This window comes from Rhincodon typus, chromosome 9 (assembly GCF_021869965.1).
Source record: "Rhincodon typus isolate 14 chromosome 9, sRhiTyp1.1, whole genome shotgun sequence".
Lineage (NCBI taxonomy): Eukaryota > Metazoa > Chordata > Chondrichthyes > Orectolobiformes > Rhincodontidae > Rhincodon > Rhincodon typus.
In genome coordinates this window covers 20,041,931-20,062,664 of record NC_063340.1, presented here as the reverse complement: position 1 = coordinate 20,062,664, position 20,734 = coordinate 20,041,931, and the positions used below count along the sequence as shown (strand labels likewise).

Below are 20,734 nucleotides of genomic sequence, written 5' to 3'. Positions count from 1 at the left end.
AAAATGTTAATCTGCTTTTCAAAATAATTTAAAGTAAAACAATGGTTTAGGCTACATGCAAGTTTAGATCAGAGATATCTTCAAGAACATTAAATGGTTCACATTACCTTAGAATGAGAACTATTGAGAATTTTAATTAAATCTGCATCAATATACTATTCCCTACTTTTACATTTGTGTAAACTCTAACCATCAGACTACTACAGAATTTTTAAAACTCTATACTCTGAATTTCATACAAAATTTAAAACACAAATCTATATAGTTGGCCAGATTACAGACATTCACTCACTTACAAGATAACTCATTAAGGATCTTTAGCATTTATTGGAAACCTTGAAGGTGCAGTTCCAACAGGAGCTATGAGCACAGGTCAACTGCAGTCACCCAGGTTATCCAAATTGCAATATGTAATTTGGCAACTAAATGAACAACAGGAATCCTTATCAGATTTATGAACAATGTAAAAATGGATTCTCTTTACATCAACTCTCATAGACGAGATGGGAGGTCTAATATCTAACTTCACATGTAGCTGCAGAGGCATCAGTAATTTCAAAAAATAATCACTGCCTGAAACTACAGAAGAGGACAACCTTTAGTTTTTCCAGCTGGATCAGCTAAGTGTTTGATTATAAGACTTACAAAACTTCTAAATTTTAATTTTTTTTTAATAAATCTTACAATAGTGAGTAAGGGAAAGGCATTTTTTTTTTAAATTATGTTTATACTGAGATCAGTTTCTTGACTGACTTTTAATATTACGGATTGATTTTAGGTTACCCCCGAGCAGTGTTTTTGAGCAAAGCGTGCTGTGTTTGTTTTTAGATAATTTCTGGGTCTAGAGATTGTTGAAGAGACAGAAATGGCTTTTAGTAGGGTGACGTGCACTTCCTGTTAGCTGTGGGATATCGGGGAGAATTTGAACGTTCCTGGACACTATGTCCGTTGGAAGTGTGTGTGGCTACATATCCTATTGGACTGTATGGATCAGCAGTTAGAAGCAATGAGAAGTTTACAAGAGCAAGGGGGTGTGATGGAGAGCAGTTTCAGGAAGATGGAGATAAAGTCAGGTAGATGGCTGACCGCTAAGGATGGTAGGAGAGGTAGCCATATAGTGCAGGAGTCTCCCGTGGCTATCCCCATCTCAAATTGGTACGCTGTTTTGGATCCTGTAGCTTCTCACGGGGAGTAGAGCACTGACAGCCAGGTTTCTAGTACTGTAACTGGCTGTACTGTAATGAGGAGTATGTCAGGTTCCAAGTGATCGATTGTAATAAGGGACTTTCTAATCTGGGGCACAGACAGATGCATCTGTGACCATCAACAAGGCATCAGGATGGTGTGTTGTCTCCCTGGTGCCAGGGTCAAGGATGTCTCAGAGGGTGTAGAATATTCTGAAAAGGGAGAGTGACCAGCAGGAGATGGTTTTGCACATTGGTAACAATGACATAGTTAGAGAAAGGGATGAGGTTCTGTAGAGAAAATATAGGAAGCTAGAGAGGAGGTTAAAAAGTAGGTCCTCAAGGGTAGTAATATCTGGACTATTACTGGTGCCACATGCTAGTGACAGTAGGTATGGGAGGATAGAGCAGATGAATCTATGAGCAAGGAGCTGGTGCAGGGGGCAAGGATTCATATTTTTGGACTATTGGGATCTCTTCAGGGTAGAAATGACCTGAAAGAAGGACACAGTTTCCACCTGAATTGGAAGGGGACCAATATCCTTGTGGAGAAACTTGCTAGTGCTCCTCAGGAGACTTTTTTTTTGTGGTGGTGATGCTGCCAGATGAGGTGGTAGAAGCAGGTGCAATTGCAATATTTAGAAGGCACCTGGATAGGTGTATGAATCGGAAGGATTTAGAGGAATATGGGCAAAATGCAGGCAAATGGGATTAGGTCAGATTGGGATATCCGGTCGGCGCAGACAAGTTGGACTGAAGGGCCTATTTCTGCGTTGTATGACTCTATAACTTTCCTTGAAATCGTACTGGATACTTTAAACGAGCAAAATTATGCAGATTTGAGTTGCAAATTTTGTCAATTTTTTTTTAATGTAAAACTGAAAGGAATATCTTAGGTGAGCTGGGTTGTTAAAAGCATATGTAGAAAGACAAACACAATACTAATGCAGATGATGGTTATAATTACCAAAATTTCTTAATCCAAGGAAGCGCCAATTACTTTAGCTTATGATGCCATCCTCATAACAAATGGTGTCATATCTGACCCAACGATGAGCTTCTAGGCACATATTTACACCATCTTGAAGATTACCTATTTCCAGTTCCATAACATTGCTCAATTTCTCCTGTTTCAATCAACAGCTGCAGAAATTCTCATCAATATCTTTGTTACCTATCCTTGGCTATTCAAACCCACTTCTGGTTTCCCACATTCTACATTCTGTAAATGTCAGGTCATCCAAAACTTAGGTATTTTGGACACAAATCCACCTACCACGTCTTTGGTCACAGTTCCTGGAACCGAGCAACATAGCCATTTTAAAATTCTCATTCTCATTTTCAAAGTCACCTACGTATCTATTATCACTGCCAGTGCCACAACATTCATCACTACCACCACTTTACAGAAGCCTGGAAAGCTACAAAATACCCCTGACCTCTCTCTAATGTATTCTTCCTTTAATGCACTCTTAAAGCAAACTGTCCAACCAGGCTTTTGGTTATCTGACACAATATCTCATGTACTCAGTGTCATATGCTTTGTGTTCCTATGAAATTCCCTGGAATATCTTACTACGTTAAAAAGTACCAACTGTTGGGGTGATCTCTGATAAATTTGCTTCAAGTATACCAGTTATTACTGATTGCGTTTATGGCTGTTCTACTTCTAAATATGTTCCTGGCACGTGCAAATACATATAAATTGAAATCACACAGCCTTAAAGTCCACCCGTCTCCCTTACAACATAGCCTGCTTGTGCTATTGTCAAATTGACCTTTAAAGTTAATTATCTCTGATTTGCAATTTTTTTTGATCGAATGAAGTAAGTGTTTTAAATGTTTTTGGTTTTAATGAATGCTTTTAAATCAATTTAGCTCCAACTCTCAAAGCAAAACCATAGAATCACAGAATTCCTCCAGTGTGGAAACAGGCCATTCGGCTCAACAAGTCCACACCGCCCCTCCGAAGAGCGTCCCACCCAGACCCATTCCCCTATCCCTGCATTTCCCATGTCTAACCCACCTAAGCTAAACATCCCTGAACACTATGGGCAATTTAGCAGCTACCCTGCACATCTTTGGACTGTGGGAGGAAACCGGAGCACCCGGAGAAAACCCACTCAGACACGGGGAGAATGTGCAAACTCCGCACAGACAGTCGCCCGAGGCTGGAATCAAACCCGGGTCCCTGGTGCTATGAGGCAGCAGTGCTATCCACTGAGCCACTGTGCCGGTGAAAAATATTTCAATAGGACACCTTACAGCAAGCATAGCAGACTTTCTGTTGCCAGATCTCCAGCTAAGAAAGACCTGCTATTTTATAATCTTGCCTTTTTGCTGTTGATTCTGAAGTCAACATGATCCTAACCTTTAACGGTAATAGACTTCAAGCTTGCTTTAACTGCATTTATTCAAATTTCTACATCTAAATTTAAACTTCTAAAACTAACTGTTTTATAAGAGAACACATGAATGTGATATTCACAACTCTGTCCTTAAATATGGAGGGCAAACAGTTCTCTAGGTATGGTCTCACCAATGCCCATACAATTGTGCTATGGCTTCTATATTCTTACACTTCAATGCCCTTGCAATAAAGGCTAACATACGATTTGCCTTCCTAATTGCTTGCTGCACTTGCATGCTAACTTTCTGCATTCCTCATAGGAATGCATCTAAAATTCTTTGAACATCAACAGTTAGAAATTTTACGCTTATTAAAAATGGAAAAACAGAATATTTTCTACGACCAAAGCAAATAACTGCACATTTCCACACAGTTTACTCCATCTGCTAACTTGTCACTTAATTATATCTGTTTGCAGTATATTCCATCTAGCTTTGTATCACCTGCAAGCTTAGATACATTACTCTCTGACTCTTCAAAGTTATTAATGTAGATTGTAAATAGCTGAGGCTCCAGTACTAATCTTTGCAGCATTCCACTAGTTACAGCTGGTCAACTTGAAAAATGCCTTGTTTATATCTACTTTCTGCTTCCTGTTCATTAATCAAATCCCTGTTTATCTATTTTCCCGATTCTATTTAGGTAGGTTGGTTCTGATCTGGGGTATTTATTACATTAAAATATTTTACATAAAGATAAGTTGTATTGGACATGCACACAAAAGGGAAACAGCACAACTGCAACAGAACTGTCGGCAAGCTCAACTGTATACAACTAGTCATCAAAACGTGTCTGACACATTAAAAAGGCAAAGATTTCTGTTCAATTTAATCATTAAAAACTTTAGTAAATGCAGGTACGAGCACATGCATAATACAGCATAACCCCTCAAAGACAGCGATTACACAAAGAATAGCAAGAAACAAAGTAAAATAAGTATGCCAGTATACTTACTATACGTACCTGAGATAACTGCCAAAATATGCAACTATGTTTGAGTGTTTACAGTCTTTCATCATAATGATCTCCTGCTGTACAATGGCAAAGTCTTCACCTATACAGAGGAAACATTTTAGTTAAATAACAGATAGACAAATCAACTTGGACAAGTCAACATTCACAGCAGCGAGAGTCACCAAAAAGGTAAAACACATTTTAGGCAGAAAATAGAAATATGGAATAGTTACAGCATAGAAGGTGGCTACTTCACCTGTCGTGTTTGGGATGGCTCACTAAAGGAGCAATTCGTTTAAGCCATTCCTTAACAGCACTCTGCAGCCCTGCGCATTCTATCCTCTCAGATAACAATGGCATGGCGACTCAGTGGTTAGCACTGCTGCCTCACAGCGCCAGGGACCTGGGTTCAATTCCACCCTCGAGTGACTGTCTGTGTGGAGTCTGCACATTCTCTCCGGGTGCTCCGGTTTCCTCCCACAGTCCAAAGATGTGCAGGCTAGGTGGACTGGCCATGCTAAATTGCCCATGGTGTTCAGGGATGTGTAGATTAGGTGGGATGCTCCAAGTGTCGGCGTGGACTTGTTGGGCCGAAGGGCCTGTTTCCACACTGTAGGGATTCTATTCTAGGATCCCTTTTGAATCCACCTCCAACACAATCTCACAGTGTGCTCCAGGTCCTAACCACTCGCTACGTGAAAAAGTTTTTACCTTGTATCATGATTGCTTTAATGTCAGTTATCTTAGATCTACAATCTTTGGTTCTCCATCCATCTGCTGCTGGTGACAGTTTTCCCACATATATTCTGTCCAGACCCTTCATGATTTTGAACACTTCCCTCCAATCACTTCTTAAATCTTCACATTTCAAAAAAGAATAGTCGTAACTTCGCCAATCAAACTATCCAACTGAATTGCCTCATCCCTAAAACCATTCGCCAAAATCTTTCCCGCACCCTTTAATGCCTTCACATCAGTCCTAAGGTGCAATGGATGCTTTAGTAGCTACTCAAAAACAAAACAAAAAACACTGATAAACAGCCACACATGAAACATGAATTTGTCAGTCTCTCCAGAAATGCCACTTGACCTGGCTGCTGCAATAAATGAATTAACATTTAGCATCTACATATTGTTTTCTGTTTTTAAATGATTTAAAATGTTTGTTGCTAACTTAGGTCTGTTGTCATGTTCTAATTTAAATACTGTGGTGTCCAAGAAATGAGTGTTTTCCTTCTGTGGTGTGGCTTTAAGTTTAATGGAGTGAGGGTAACTGAAATGGAGGATAACTTGATGAATTCCAATTCTGCTCTTACACAAGTCCAAAATACCCCATATATTAATGCAAACACTGAAAACATTCTTACTAAACGACTGTATCACCCAATAAATGAGTTAACAAGAATGAAAAAAAAGCCCCTGAAAATCAAAATGCAGCCTTCAAGAAAAACTCAAAAGAGCTCTTGGAAAAAAATATTTAATGCTTGAACAAAGTATCCTGAAAGTATTTGTTCATTCTCAGTTTCTTCAGAACAAAAAAAAAAGACGGACAATCTAAAACACTCATTTCAGGATTCTACGTAATGTTAAACATGGATAGTTTCCATTTGACAGCATTTTTGGACATACCAAATCAAGGAAAAAAAATGAAATGGCAAATCTTCAAGTTATTACCTACTATTTCAAAAGCAATATTATTTATTGGGATTACTGACCGTATATTTCCTTATCACATTCACCCCTCATTTCCCTGTAATCCTGTCATATTTGGAATTCTAGAATCCCAGCTAACCTTTTATAGGCATCATATAGCTAATTTCATTTCATTTTCCCTCTCAAATATTATACATTGCGTAAGTGGAATGAAAAGGCTTCATTTCTATTGTTGCTTTCACACAAATGAACTGACAAACATTGCTGGCATTTATATTTTCATCCGCGTATCCATGGGGATGGGAAAGAGAATTAAGTCTGACTTGTGTTTGGGATACTCAGTTGCTATGCATTTGCTTCACTTCTTGAAGGTATTCAGACACAGTCTGACAGAATTAAATGTTTATCATACCTCAGGGATAAGTAGTTGATCACTCAACATTCCCAACAAATTTTTGTTCAGTGAATGGTTTGCATCATTGCACAATTCAATGTTGTTGCTACTTTGTTTTTGGTCCACTGAAGCAGTATCTATAAACATCTCTAACTCTTTCAGCTTGTCTGGTTTATACATTGAAGCAATCATAGTCAATCTAATGCGGCATTTTGCAATGTCACGGAACATTTGGCCAAGCCCCTCAAAAGAACAGTACTAAGAATAGACCTTTCCAAACTGCCAAGAAAACCAAATCAAGCAGGCAAATTCTGCACGATAAATGGATTTCAATTAAGGGCTGACTAAAGAAAACACAATAGAAGCAAAAGTAGACCACTCAGCCCCACGAGGTTGTTCCACCATTCAACATCATGATTAATTCATTTCTGCTTTGATTTCCACATTTTCATTTACCCTAAAATCCCCTGTCCAATAAGAATCTATCCACTTCAGTCTTATAAATATTCAATGACCCACTTCCACTACCATCTGAGGCAAAGAGTTCAAGGGACGCATAACCCTCAGAAAACCATTCTCATCTCTGTTCTGAAAGGGAAGGTCTAATTTTAAAACCGTTACCGGTGGTTCTGAACTGACCTATAAGAGGTAGCATTCTTAGCACATCAAAATTGTCAAGGCCATTCAGGATCTTATTCATTTCAAGTCACCCCTCTCTCTTCAAAGCTCCAGTGAAAACAAGTCTTAATTCAACCCACTCATTCCAGGTATCAATCTAATAACTGATAAACAGAAGACCCCTCCACAACTTTTCAAACCTCCCTGGACACAGGGAGGAATGATACACCCTTGTTCGAGAGAGCGATAAAGCCAAGACCAACTTTTCCCTATAACTACATTAACTTTCAGCTGCTTTTGTCTTGTTCAATTAATACTTCATCTAGCTGCAACTTCTGACATAATTACACATGATAGTGTTGGAGTAAGTATGTCGAAGTGCAACATTCTTGAAAGTTAGGAAACAGACCTGGTTCTAACCCCCAAACCAGTGGGCACAGTACCATCTCCCACCACAATATAACTCCTCAATCAGCACCCTTTACTTTCTATTTTCTAAACTAGAAGTTTCTTACATGCACCCAGAATTTACCCAAATTGCCGCAGCTCTCATCTTGACTAACTGTCTGAATGTAAGTTAAAGGGGTCGACAGAGATATTGATAAGATGAGAGTTGGTTGCCACAGCACACAAATAGGAGTTATCCCTTATCCAACCTCTACATTTGTAGATGGTGCAGTGAGGAGTCTTTCAACTTTAAAAGTTCTGTCACTTAAGCATTGAATCAGTTACAAGACAGTGTGCAGTTGCACAGAAATACCACTGGGTGACAGCAAAGGAATCATTCCTTGGAGTATGAAATCAACATTTAGGGCTGTTATGGTGCAGCGGTAGAGTTCCTACCTATGGACTGGGAAACCTCAGCTCAAGTCTCACTTTATCCAGAGGTGAGTAATAACATCTGAGCAGGCTATTTAGAAAATAACTACTTATATCAACAGAACAACAACAAAAAGTGGTTGGCCCTGATAAGATGAGGATGGGCAACAAAGTGATGGCCAAAAGAAAAATTGACAAAGCATTAATAGAGATGAAGGAACAACCCACCCTGGGACAACAGAAGCAGCAACATAATAAATGCACACTAACCGAGGAAAGTCACATCCAGTGAAATCCTTGGCTCGGAGTACAGTGCAACAAAAGCACCATTCAGGAACAAGCCAACACGAGCAACAACAGATCTGCTGAAAAAGTAAGATTGGAATCTCACCTTAAAAGAATTCAACAGTTTATAAACGCAGGAACACACCTGAGAATCAGGACTCAATGAGACGTTTAGATGGTTATATTACATAATTTGAATGGCTTTAAAAAGTTGCCTCAATATGCATAGTGCAAAGGTCATTAAATGATTTGTTTTGACCTTGGGACATCCCGCTGAAAGTCAAAGCAAACTGCTGATTCTGCAGGGGCACAAAATATCTGGCCAGGAGGAAACAATTGCCATTTACCTGCCTTGGACATTCTGTTGCAGTAAGGTAATGTCACCATCTCTGAAGTTGAGGTGGTGATTAACAGCCAGCTCCCTTAGCAGATGCAAGGTAAGAAAATACTCTCTGGTTCCTCAACATATACATTCTGACACTAAAGGACAACTGCGGCTTTCTCACTGCTGGTATGGACCTGGCCAATCATTCAACTGCATCACTGATGCAGCTAGGTGATCCGGCAGCACTAACAGCTATTTGGAAGTTACATCCTGATTACTGATAGAAACAGTAAAAGACATCAAGCTGCACAGCATCTTCAGCAGATCTAAAGATGGTGTACACAACTGGTCAAGATCAAACAGTTCCATCCACTCCAGGATAAATTTCCTATTTCTGTCCTGGGCAAAATGACCAACACCAAGCCAGTGCCTCCTACTGACCAAGTGTCACTTACAGGAGGACCAGATGGATAGCAGAGGAGCATGGAAGCTTGGATATTAAAATACTAACCTCAAAATGAGGGACTCAAGAGGGATTACAAAATGTTGGAGAATTATGTCCATTCCACAATATTAAAAAGCAATCCAGGTGAATATCAACAGGTTCTGCAATCTTAAACTGTTCACCAGACATGAGAGAGACAAGTACAAAAACTGTCCAGATTCCAGAAAAGCATGCAGAATTTGTTGGTGTTACAGTTAATGGGATCAAAGTTAAACAGGATCTGAAAGGGATGAAGAACTAGAAAGCCACTTTTTTGCCTTGGAAGCAAAAGGTCCAAGGTTACCTTCCAGTCCAGAGACCGCTCAGTGGAGTGGGAGGAGATGTGACTGTGTTTCTTCTTCCAAAAAGACATGCAGTCTGCTCGGTGATCAGCAGCCTGAAGGGAGCAGACAGTTTGATAACACTGTTACAGTAGAACATGAAGTCCACAAACATCACAGACTCTCAGTCCTTTTTGTCCTCTACCACAGAGATCTTAAATGACAGTACGCAACAGAATGTAGACAAACTGCTAACTCTGGACAAGCTGGTAGAGTATCAAATTCTTCAAGATGAGTAAAACTCAGAAGTGATTGTTTTCCTGCCTGTTTGTATTTGAAGTCAGTGGAATGGGATTAGCCCATTGTTGCTAAAAGGATTATGCTTCTGGCCAGCAGCATACCAGAACAATGAGCAAAGGCATCATCATCCTCTTCTAGGGAGGGAGACAGAGATGGAGACAGACAGAGACAACAGTGGTTCATTAATCAAGAAAACAAGAAGTGCAGCATCCTATCTGAGCCACCAACTCAGAGGCTCAACAACTCCCCCCACACTGCCTCCACCCAACCAGTGCATCACAGAGAAAGCCAGCATGGGGAACATTAGTCTTAAAAATACTATGAAATGTTCATTCTATTTTTAAACTAATATTGCCAATGCCCAGACAACTTGTGACTGCAAATACAAATTCAGATACAAGACTGTCAAGTAACACAGAACTGATCCAAGTATTGAATCACACATGCAATCAAATGTCAAAAACATGCATAACTAAGTTTTGTTTGTGTCTTTTGATAAACACAAGTCTGAACTAGTTTAAGTCTGTGCCATTGAAGGTTGAAGGAGAAAAAGCTTAGTGCTGAGACACTAAAAGATTAAATGATTCAAGTAACCTAGAACAACTGTTAATTAGAGGTCTGTGAAACCAGTGCAGAAATTGTCAGCCATTAAGATGGGCACCAGCAATGTTAGAATCCATAAACAGTTTACGAAGACTTTGTACAATTGCTTACAGCTTTCTCAATCCTGACATTATGCTGCACCATTCATGGGAAATCATGCTGTAAAATTACAATTCAAAGCGAGTCATCAAAATTCTTCTGAACTGCAAAGTACTGATTCACAAGCAATTGATTTTTTTAATGAATGTTCTGAAGTAGTCTTTGGATTCTAAATGCTAACTCTGTTTCTTTCACTGTACTGCTGTTAGACCTCCTGAGTTTTTCCAGCATTTTGCTTTTATTTCCAATCCGCAGTATTTTAATTTTTTTTATATTTGTCAACATTGCTAACCTCACAAGTATAATATCAGCTGTTATTGCCCTTACCCAATTGCACTTAAGAACAGGCATTGGTGGGCAGCCTTCGTGAACCTCGGCAGCTCGTGCAGTGACAGTACACCCACAGTGCAGCTGCGAAGTTAAGGCATGTTTCAGAACCTTGATCCACTTGCAGTGAAGGAACAGCAAAAAAGCTTCAAGGCAGGTTAGCAAGTGACTCGGAGCGGAACTGGTAAGTAGTGATATTCCCATGAATCTGCAGCACTTGTCCTTCTAAGTGGTTGGGTCATAGCTTTATAAGGTGTATTCAAAGAAGTCTTGGTGCATTGCTGCATTACACTTGTAGATGGTACTCAAGTGTGAATATGCATCGGTAGTGGATGGAATGAATGTTTAACATGGTGGATAGTATGCAAATCAGATAGTTCTGATCTGGTTGATATCTGGCCACTTAAGTATCATTGGAACTGTGCTCATCCAGGCAAGCGAATGGCATTCCATCGCAAACTTCACTCGGGTCTTACAGCTGACAGGCTCTGGGGAGGTAGATGATAAGTAACTTATTGCAGCATTTGCATCCTTTTACCTGTTCTTTGAGCCACAGTATTTACAGGGCTTGTTCAGTAGTTTCTGGTCAAGGGTAATCCCCAGGATGTTGGTGGTGGGAGAGATTCTATGACTGCCTAGGTGAAAAAAACTGTACAACTCTCCTCTAATCCTCCTACCAGTAAATTTAAATCTATGCCTCTGACTATTGACACCTCTCTCTCATAAAAGAAATGGGTTCTTCCTGTTTACACTGCCTAGGCCTCTTCTAATTTTAATCACCTCAACTACATCTACCCTTAACTTCCTCTGTTCAAAAGGAAGCTCAGCAAATCCAACCTTTCCGCTAATCCAAAAATCTCCCTTCCTGGCAATATCCTTGTGAATCTTCTGTGCAATTTCTCCAGTTGAAATACATTTTTCCTTAAATGTGTTGACCAGACTCTGTAGTACTGTAGCTGTGCCCTAATTAGAATTTCTTTTCAAAAAGGTTAATATGCTTATTTAAAATAAATTTCTTTGTCATGACAAAATTGGAATTACGGTAAACTTTGCAATCAATCATTTTTCCAAGCAAAATACAAAACCGATGGAAAATGCAAAATATCTCACAGATGATCAGAGTCTTTATATCAAAATTCAAAGTTTACCAATCATTAGAGTTGATGTGTCATGCAGATGTGATATGCATTGGATTATTCCTAAATCTTCACTCAGTTAGTTCCTTAAAAGTTCCAGAGCTGGTACCTGCTGAGATCTGTCTGCAAGTGGTAAAGTGTAAACATCGTTCTTTTGCAAGATTCCACTGAGTTGATAAAGTCTGTTTGAGTGATCCTATTATCATTTTTGTAACTATGGTAACAAGGGCTAAGAATGACACTGCAAGTCATTTTCTGAATAATTCCGATGGCTTTACATTGCTGTTTGATCACCCTAACATGACGCAAACAAAAGATGCACTTAGAATGTTACAATCCCCATGAAGGTAATTAACATTTAAAACTTCTCTTTAAGTGATTAATGGGAATAACCATCACAAAATTTCATGCTTTTAAATGAAAACAAAACCTTTATATGATAAAATATACAAAGCAAGCACTATTGCCTTAACACTTTCGTTTGTCAAGTCTACCATAAATCCAGTCCTCCTCTGACTTCCACCCAATTGAGAGTTCATTTACTCCACTTTATGGGATCAAACCTTGTATGCCACAGTTCTCTGGAATTAATTTTGATTCCTTTCACTGTTCAAACCATTCTCCAAGGTACAAATTTTTCTGGAATCCTTCCACTAGCATTTGGCTGACGGGCCCTCCAAGATCCCAAAATATTAGCAGGTTACAGTTATTGGACAGACTTTGGTGACCATTAATATAGCTTTTGTAACATTATTTAAATGTGCAACAGTATGGAATCTAGGAGGAGGGATTTAATTCTGATTTCTGCACTATTATGAAGATTAAGTCCACGGCAACTACACAGTAAAATTAATTTCAGCTGTGTAACACCCAAATTGTCACGATCTTTGTAAGAATCGCAGAAGAAATCGCAGCGAAGGATTGGTAGTGAGGCAGAATGAGAAAATGCTGACATCAGCACATCAGACACACTTTGAAGTTAAAACTCAAATTCAAAGAACTGCATAAACAGATGTTTAAAAAAACACTTCATTAGACATTACCTTATTCATGCAACAAATTGTACTTATACACAGGGCATTCAAAAAAGCAAAATACCCACTTATTGAGTCATACAGTACAGAAACAGACCCTTCGGTCCAACTCATCCAAGCCAACCAGATATCCTAAACTGATTAGTCCCATTTGCCAGCATTTGGCCCATATGCCTCTAAACCCTTCCTATTCAGATGCTTTTTAAATGTTGTAATTGTACCTGCCTTCACTACCTCCTCTGGCAGCTCATTCCATACACGCATCATCCTCTGCGTGTCAGGTCCCTTTTAAATCTTTCTCCTCTCACCTTAAGCCTATGCCCTCTAGTTTTGAACTCCACTGCCCTGGGAAAAAGACCTTCACTATATTCACTCTATCCATGCCTCTCATGATTTTATAAACCTCTATGAGGTCATCCCTCAGCTTCAGACTCTCTAGGAACAAAGCACCAGCCTATTCAGTCTCTCCCTATAGCTCACACTCTCCAATCCTGGCAACAATAAATCTTTTCTGAACCCTTTCAAGTTTAACATCTTCCCTATAGCAGGCTGACCAGAATTGAACAGTATTCCAAAAGTGGCCTCACCAATGTCCTATATAGCCGCACGTGACATCCCAACTCCTATACTCAGTGCACTGATCAATAAAGGCAAGTGTGCCAAATGCCTTCTTCACCACCCTGTCTACCTACAACTTGATTTGCAAGGAAATATGCACCTATACCTCTAGGTCTGTTTGTTCAGCAACACTGCCTAGGGACCTACCATTAACTGAACAAATCCAACCTGGTTTGCCTTATCAAAATGCAACACGTCACATTTATCTAAATTAAACTCCACCAGCAACTCCTTGGCCCACTGGCCCAAAAGATGAAGGTCTGTTGTACTCCGAGGTAACCTTCTTCACTGTCCACTACACCACCTATTTTGGAGTCATCTACAAACTTACTAACCACATCTCCTATATTAACATGCAAATCATTTTATATAAGTGACAAAAAGCAGTAGACCCAGCACCGAGCATTGCAACACACCACTGGTCACAGGCCCCAAGTCCGAAAAACAACCATCTACCACTACCCGCTGCCACCTGACTTCAAGCCAATTTTGTATCCAATTGGCTAGCTCCCCCAGATTCCATGTGATTAATCTTACTAACCAGACTACCAAGTGGAACCCTCTCATACACCTTGCTGAAGTCCATACAGATAATGTCTACCGTTCTGCCTTCATCAACCTTCTTTGTCACCTCTTCAAAACATAATCGAGTTGGTGAGAAATGACTTCCCATAAATAAAGCCATGCTGACTATCCTTAACCTGTCTGTGCCTTTCCAAATACATGTAAATGCTGTCCCACAGAATCTCCTCCAACAACTTGCCCACCACTGATGTCGGGCTCACTGACGTCTGATTCCCTAGCTTTTCCTTACAACCTTTCTTAAATAATGGCACCACATTAGCCAACCTCCAGTTTCCCGACACCTCACCCATGGCTGTTGATGATACAAATATCTCAGCCAGAGGCCCAGTGATCTCTTCCCTAGCTTTGCACGAACTTCTGGGATACACCTGATCAGGTCCCAGGGATTTATCTAGTTTTATGTGTTTTAAGCTCTCCACCATCTCTTCTGTGATATGAGCTCTTTTCAAGACATCACTATTTATTCCCCCAAGTTCCCTAGGTTTCATGTCCGTCTCCACAGTAAATACTGACGCAAAATATTTGCTTAATATCTTACCCAAGTCCTGTGGTTCCAGACAGACAGCCACATTGATCTTTAAGGGGTCCTATTCTCTCCCTAGTTACTCTTTTGCCCTTAAATGTATATATAGAATCTCTGTGCATGCTCCTTAACCCTATTTGACAAAGGTATGTCTCCTTTTTGCCCTCCTGATTCCCCTCGAGTATACTGCTACTGCCCTTATACTCCTCTAGGGATTCACTCGATCCCAGCAGTCTATACCTGCAAAATGCCTCCTCCTTTTTCTTGACCACAGGCTCAATTTCTCTCATTACGCAGCATTCCATACACCCAATAGCCTTGTCCTTCACACTGACAAGGACATACTATCTCTGAAACCTTGTTAACTCATTTTTAAAAGCCTCTCATTTCCCAACCATCCCTTTGCCTGCCAACATCTTCCCCCAAACAATTCTTGAAAGTTCCTGTTTAATACCATCAAAATTGGCCTTAATCCAATTTAAAACTTTACCTTTTATATCAGGACTATCCTTTTACATAACTATGTTAAAACTAATAGACTTGTAGAGACAAATAGTCATTGACATGTAGAGCACCCTTTGATCTAACTCACCCATGCCAACCAGGTATCCTAAATAAATCTAGTCCCATTTGCCAGCATTTGGCCCATATCCCTCTAAACTCCTCCTATTCATATGCCAATCCAAATGCTTTTTAAATGTTGTAACTGTACCAGTCTCTATCTCTTCCTTTGGCAGCTCATTCCATACATGCATCACCCTCTGCGTGAAAAGAAGTTGCCCCTTAGGCACCTTATAAATCTTTCCCCTCTCACCTCTAACCTATGCCCTCTAGTTTTGGACACCTCTACCGCGAGGAAAAGACCTTACTTGTTTACCCTATCCATGCCCCTCATGATTTTATAAACCTCTAAGGTCACCCCTCAGTCTCCGACGCTCCAGGGAAAATAGCCCCAGCTTATTCAGCCTCTCCCTATATCTCGAACCCTCCAACCCTGGCAACATCCTTGTAGATCTTTTCTGAACCCTTTCAAGTTTCACAACATCCTTTCTATAACAGGGAGGCCAGAGTTGCATACAGTATTCCAATTGTGACCTAACCAACGTCATGTACAACCGCAACATGACCTCCCAACTCCTATACTCAATGGACTGACTAATAAAGGTAAGGATACCAAACGCCGCCTTCACTATCCTATCTACTGCAACTCCACTTTCAAGGAAGTATGAACCCACACTCCAAGTTCTCTTTGTTCAGCAACACTCCCCAGGACCTTACGATTAAGTGTATACATCCTGCCCTGATTTGCCTTTCCAAAATGCAGCACCTCACATTTATTTAAATTAAAATCCATCTACCACTCTTTGGCCCATTGGCCCATCGGCCCATCTGATCAAGAACCCATTGTACTCTGAAGAACCTTCTTCACTGTCCACCACACCTTCAATTTTGGTGTCATCTACATACTTACTAACCATGCCTTCTATGTTCGCATCCACTTGCCCCAAGGTGGTCCCCTAACTGACACCTCAGTCACTTGCCCTGCCATTTTCTCCCCCAAGAGAAGTTCAAGTTTTGCTCCTTCTCTAGAAAGGTACATCTACGTAATGAATAAGAAAGTTTTCTTGTACACATTTAAATTCTAGAGAGACCAATACAGTGCTAGCGAGTCTAGATGTGGTCTCACAAATACTCTGGATTGCTTAAGCATAACCTCCCTATTTTTATGCACTTAATTCTCTTTGGAATAAACAATAACCGTTTATTGGTTTTCCTGACTACTTGCTGTACCTGCATACTCGCCTTGTGAATCATGCACTAGGATATGCAGATTTCACACCTCAGAGCTCTGCAATCTCTCATCATTTAGATGTGCATTTTTAAAATTCTTCTTGTTAGAATGGAAAATTCCACATTTTCTCGCATGATATTCCATTTGCTCAACTTTTGCCCACTTAATCAATTTCTCTTTGTAGCCTCATGTCCTTTTCTCAACTTATCTTTCTACCTCTGTCAGCAAATTTAGCAAACATAATTTTTGTTTCCTTCATCCAAGTCATCTACAGTAAATCCTCTACCCGCAAAATCATGAATCGCAAATTCCCTGCCTGCACCAAAAAAAGTAACAACAAAAATCAACATCTGCGGGCAAAACTCACATAGCTGCTACTTTTAAATAATTTTTAACAAGCTCCGCCTCGTGATTTTCACATGGATACAGAGGAATGACTATGTAAGTTTTAAAAGATTGAGGCCCCAACACAAATCCCTGTGACAGACTACTTGTTACATGTTGCCAACCAGAAAACGATCCATTTATACCGGTCTTCTGTTAGCTAATCAATCTTCTAACCAGAGGTAGCCAATCCCTGCCGCTGGACTAGGAGGCCGGGGTTCAAGTCCCACCTGCTCCACTGGTGTGTGAACAGGTTGGTACGAAAATATCTCTGATCATGCCAATGTGAAATCCATCACCATGAGCTCTTGTCTTCTGCAATAAATTTTGATATGGCACCTTATCAATTACCTACTGGATGTCCAAGTTGTACATATCCATAGGTTCACATTTGTCCATAGCACTTGGGAGTACTTCCATAAAGAACTCCAATAAGTTGGTTACACAAGATTCTCCTTCCACAAAACCATGGTGACTCTTGCTGATTAGCTTGATCTCATCCAACTGCCTTACTATGACTTCTTTAATAATAGCTTTTAATATGTTCCATCTCACAGATGTTAAGCTAACTGATCTGTAGTTTCTTTGAATAAATAATGGACATTTGCCATTTTCCAAACTGAAATTCTGAAATATCCCCTTTAATGCCTGCCACTGCATCACATTGACCTATCCTTTAATCTAATTTGCAAGTTAACTTTAGTTAGCTCTGCTTTCCCACCCTCATAATTGCTGTTATTTAAGTTTAAAATACTAGACCTAGCTAGTATTTTAAATAGCTAGCTTCTTCCCCTGTAGTAAGAACCAAATCCTAGGTGTAAAAGCAGAAGAAAAACAAAAGGAACACTTCCTTCCCTAACTCCCTTACTCAAATTGCCAGCACTCAAAGTTGAGCTAACTGGGCCGGGAGGCCTGGGTTCAAGTCCCAACTGCTCCAAAAGGTGTGTAAGAGCATATCTGAATAGGTTGATTAGAAAATATCTGAACCTAGATAAAATTTAGAATTTAAACAGAAAATTATAGTTAAATATTAAATATAAACTACAAACAAAATTTCTAAAAATCTAAATTAAGAACTCCCTTACTTAGCAAACTGCAAGACCCGTCCCAAGTCACACTAGCTAGCTTACAAACAGATTTTAGTGGAAACTTGAAGTCTACGATTGTAAATGTAAAATATTCACTAAACCAGTGTAATCTCAGTGTGATGGGAGATAAAGTTTTTCTTTCCATTAAGTAGTTTTTAAGACTGGCAACCTAATGAAAATTTTCAATACAGATGAAAATGACTGAAAAACAAACATCTGACACAGAATAATCTATTCATGAGTGACTTGGTTAAAAAACAATTTGAATAATTAATAGTTTTATTTGTGTACACTATTCAATTTCTTAGTAAAGTAAGCTTTTTTTCGATATGGACCAGTATTTTTTAAAAACGCCTGTGCAAGAGTGCAATTTCAAGCACCTTCCAAGTTAGTACATTCTCAATTTTGACCTAGAGCTCTGATTCAGATGAACTGAATAATTAATAATCCTGTGAACCGAATGGGGGAGTAACTGGCTTGTATTTAAAAATTATTGATCTTTTGTGTTGGTGATTTTGCTCAGATTATGCAATTATAACTTGCAGAAATGCAGACTTTTTTTTAATAAATTCCTTATTTTCTTTGACAGTTTCATATTAATTATCCTGGTGTTGCACATCCACTGCATTTTGATTCCAGATGACATTTTCCCCAATCTCGGTTAGTGTTCAATTTATTTACGTCTTATTTTTGTCTCTGCTAAACAGTTTTGTTTTCCAGGCTCTATTCAAGGAGTCAGTAAGAACTTTCAACGAGTTTTTTTTTTAAATCGAGACAAACACAAAGGATAATAGAAAATATCATGAAAGAACTACTGACCACATGGTCCATTAAGCGCATTTTTCCAACAGGCATTGTACAATAATCACTGTCCAAATCAGCAGCCATATGAACCACAATCTAAATGAAAAGTCAACTTGATCATCCATGTTTACGATCAGACTTAAATACTTCAATCCTACCTCTTGATCATTGTTATGGATAAGCAGCTTGACACAGTAGTGAAGTTTATATATCAAATAGGACCAGTTATGACTAGGATTCTTGAAGAATTGGGCCACCAGGAAGAGTTGAAAAATTGGGGATGAATATTTAAGATTTGCATTTGCTAATAGTGTTGGTGCCTTATATTGTTTCAAGTTTCTTGGGTTTAAATAAACTGTATAAAAAATGTTTGCAATCTTATTATGAATGTACCATCCAGTAAAAGTTCAAAGAAAATATAACACTTAATCAGAATCTGAAAGAAGCAATTTAAAGGGATAGTTTCATTATCTAAATGGAGCTTGCTTACTTACCAGGCTCCAGCTTAATAACTTTAATGGCTGCCAGCTCTCCAGTATTGACATTCCGAGCCTAAAGAGGAAATAGAAAAGAATTTTAAGCATTAATCTTCATAAATACCCTGAAAATTCTCAACAGCCACAATATAGTTCTGCACTTCACACTTTCTTGTCCAGACTAAAATAACTGCAGAATGAAGCGTCAACAAAGAGAGAGAGAGAGAAAGCCATCTCAGCATTACGTTCACCTCAAAACGTAGAGACTATTATTGCACAAGCTATGACATTCTATTTCAAAGTAAAACATCAAAACAATTTTTTCCTTTTTCTTGAACCAGCATATGCGACTATCAGCACCAACTAGTTCACAAGCCAAACTAAACAGATCATTTGTCAAGATGGCTTACGTTTCTCATCTAAAGATTCTCCTGCCATATGAATCTATACCGTGTTGCACAAGTAAACTTCAGATTCAATAAAATGATGGGATAACCACTGTCAGAATCAAGAACTTCCACACAGCATAAGCCCAATCGATTTTCCAGTCTAGAGCTAGCTCTCTTCTACTTCTCCCCAAAAACTATACCTCTGCTGTAAAGTCAAACAAACACCCTTGACTATACCAGCCATCCTGCAAGATGGCCAATTTAATATCAATTTGTGACCAGCTGAAGAACAGTTCATGTGCAGTTCAATGGCTGGCAGAACATGGATTTAGGCTATCTACGCTAGTGCAAATACGTGAATCCCTATCTCTTCTGATACTATTTCACTGCTCAAAACCAAAAAAGTTAAGAAAATTTAGACAATATTTAAATTGTAAGATAAAGTCAATGAGTCATCTTCAAGTAAACAAGAACAATGCTCATGTGATCATTCTGACTCAGTCTTTGTTAATGACTATATTGCTCATGATTCAGCATTTAAATTGGTATGCCAGTTAAAAAGAACTTGCTACTTTCTTGATGACAGAATTTCTAATACAATAGTTGGATAATAAATGCTACTGGTAATTAAAATTAATTTTAACTTTCAAAACAGAAACTGCCTTCACCAGACGTCAAAAGCACAAAACAATTGAGGCACCAAGTGTCAAAACCAAAAATACCCAAGTGAATTACAGAACAGCCAATACAAAGTCCTCCCCATCTATTCAACAATGTTTTAGTCATCAACAGCAGGCAGCTGGTGTTTTATCTTTTCAATTTCCACACCAGTTACCCAATATCCTCTCAATGAATTCTGTGGAAGGGTCACTGGACCCGGAATGTTAACTTTGATTTCTCTCCACGGATGCTGCATGACCTGCTTAGTTTTTCCAGCAATTTCTGTTTTTGATTGATTTCCAGCATCAGCAGTTGTTTTGGTTTTTATTCTCCCAGTGAGATTGCCAAATTAGTGCTGAATTGGGTAGTTTTGTCCATGTTCAATAAGGAGTAGATCAAGATTGCTCAAGCAACTAGCAAAAGAAACTTTTATCTCAGCAATTTATGCTGTATTAGAATATGATCTAGAAGGCACAAAAAAAACCCAGTTCAATAAAGCAATGGTTACG

General features: G+C 39.1%; 1 protein-coding gene across 8 annotated transcripts in view; it reads right to left on the bottom strand.

Annotated features, from left to right (window-relative positions):
- The window catches only part of map4k3a (mitogen-activated protein kinase kinase kinase kinase 3a), a 215,666-nt gene that overhangs the window by 147,243 nt on the left and 47,689 nt on the right, over positions 1 to 20,734 (bottom strand). For all 8 annotated transcript variants that reach the window (XM_048600826.1, XM_048600828.1, XM_048600829.1 and 5 more), the window contains exons 2-3: positions 19,195 to 19,252; positions 4,558 to 4,648 (exon numbers count right to left, since the gene is read on the bottom strand). In XM_048600826.1, coding sequence (XP_048456783.1) covers positions 4,558 to 4,648; positions 19,195 to 19,252 — 149 coding nt within the window. The remainder of the gene's footprint in view (positions 1 to 4,557; positions 4,649 to 19,194; positions 19,253 to 20,734) is intronic.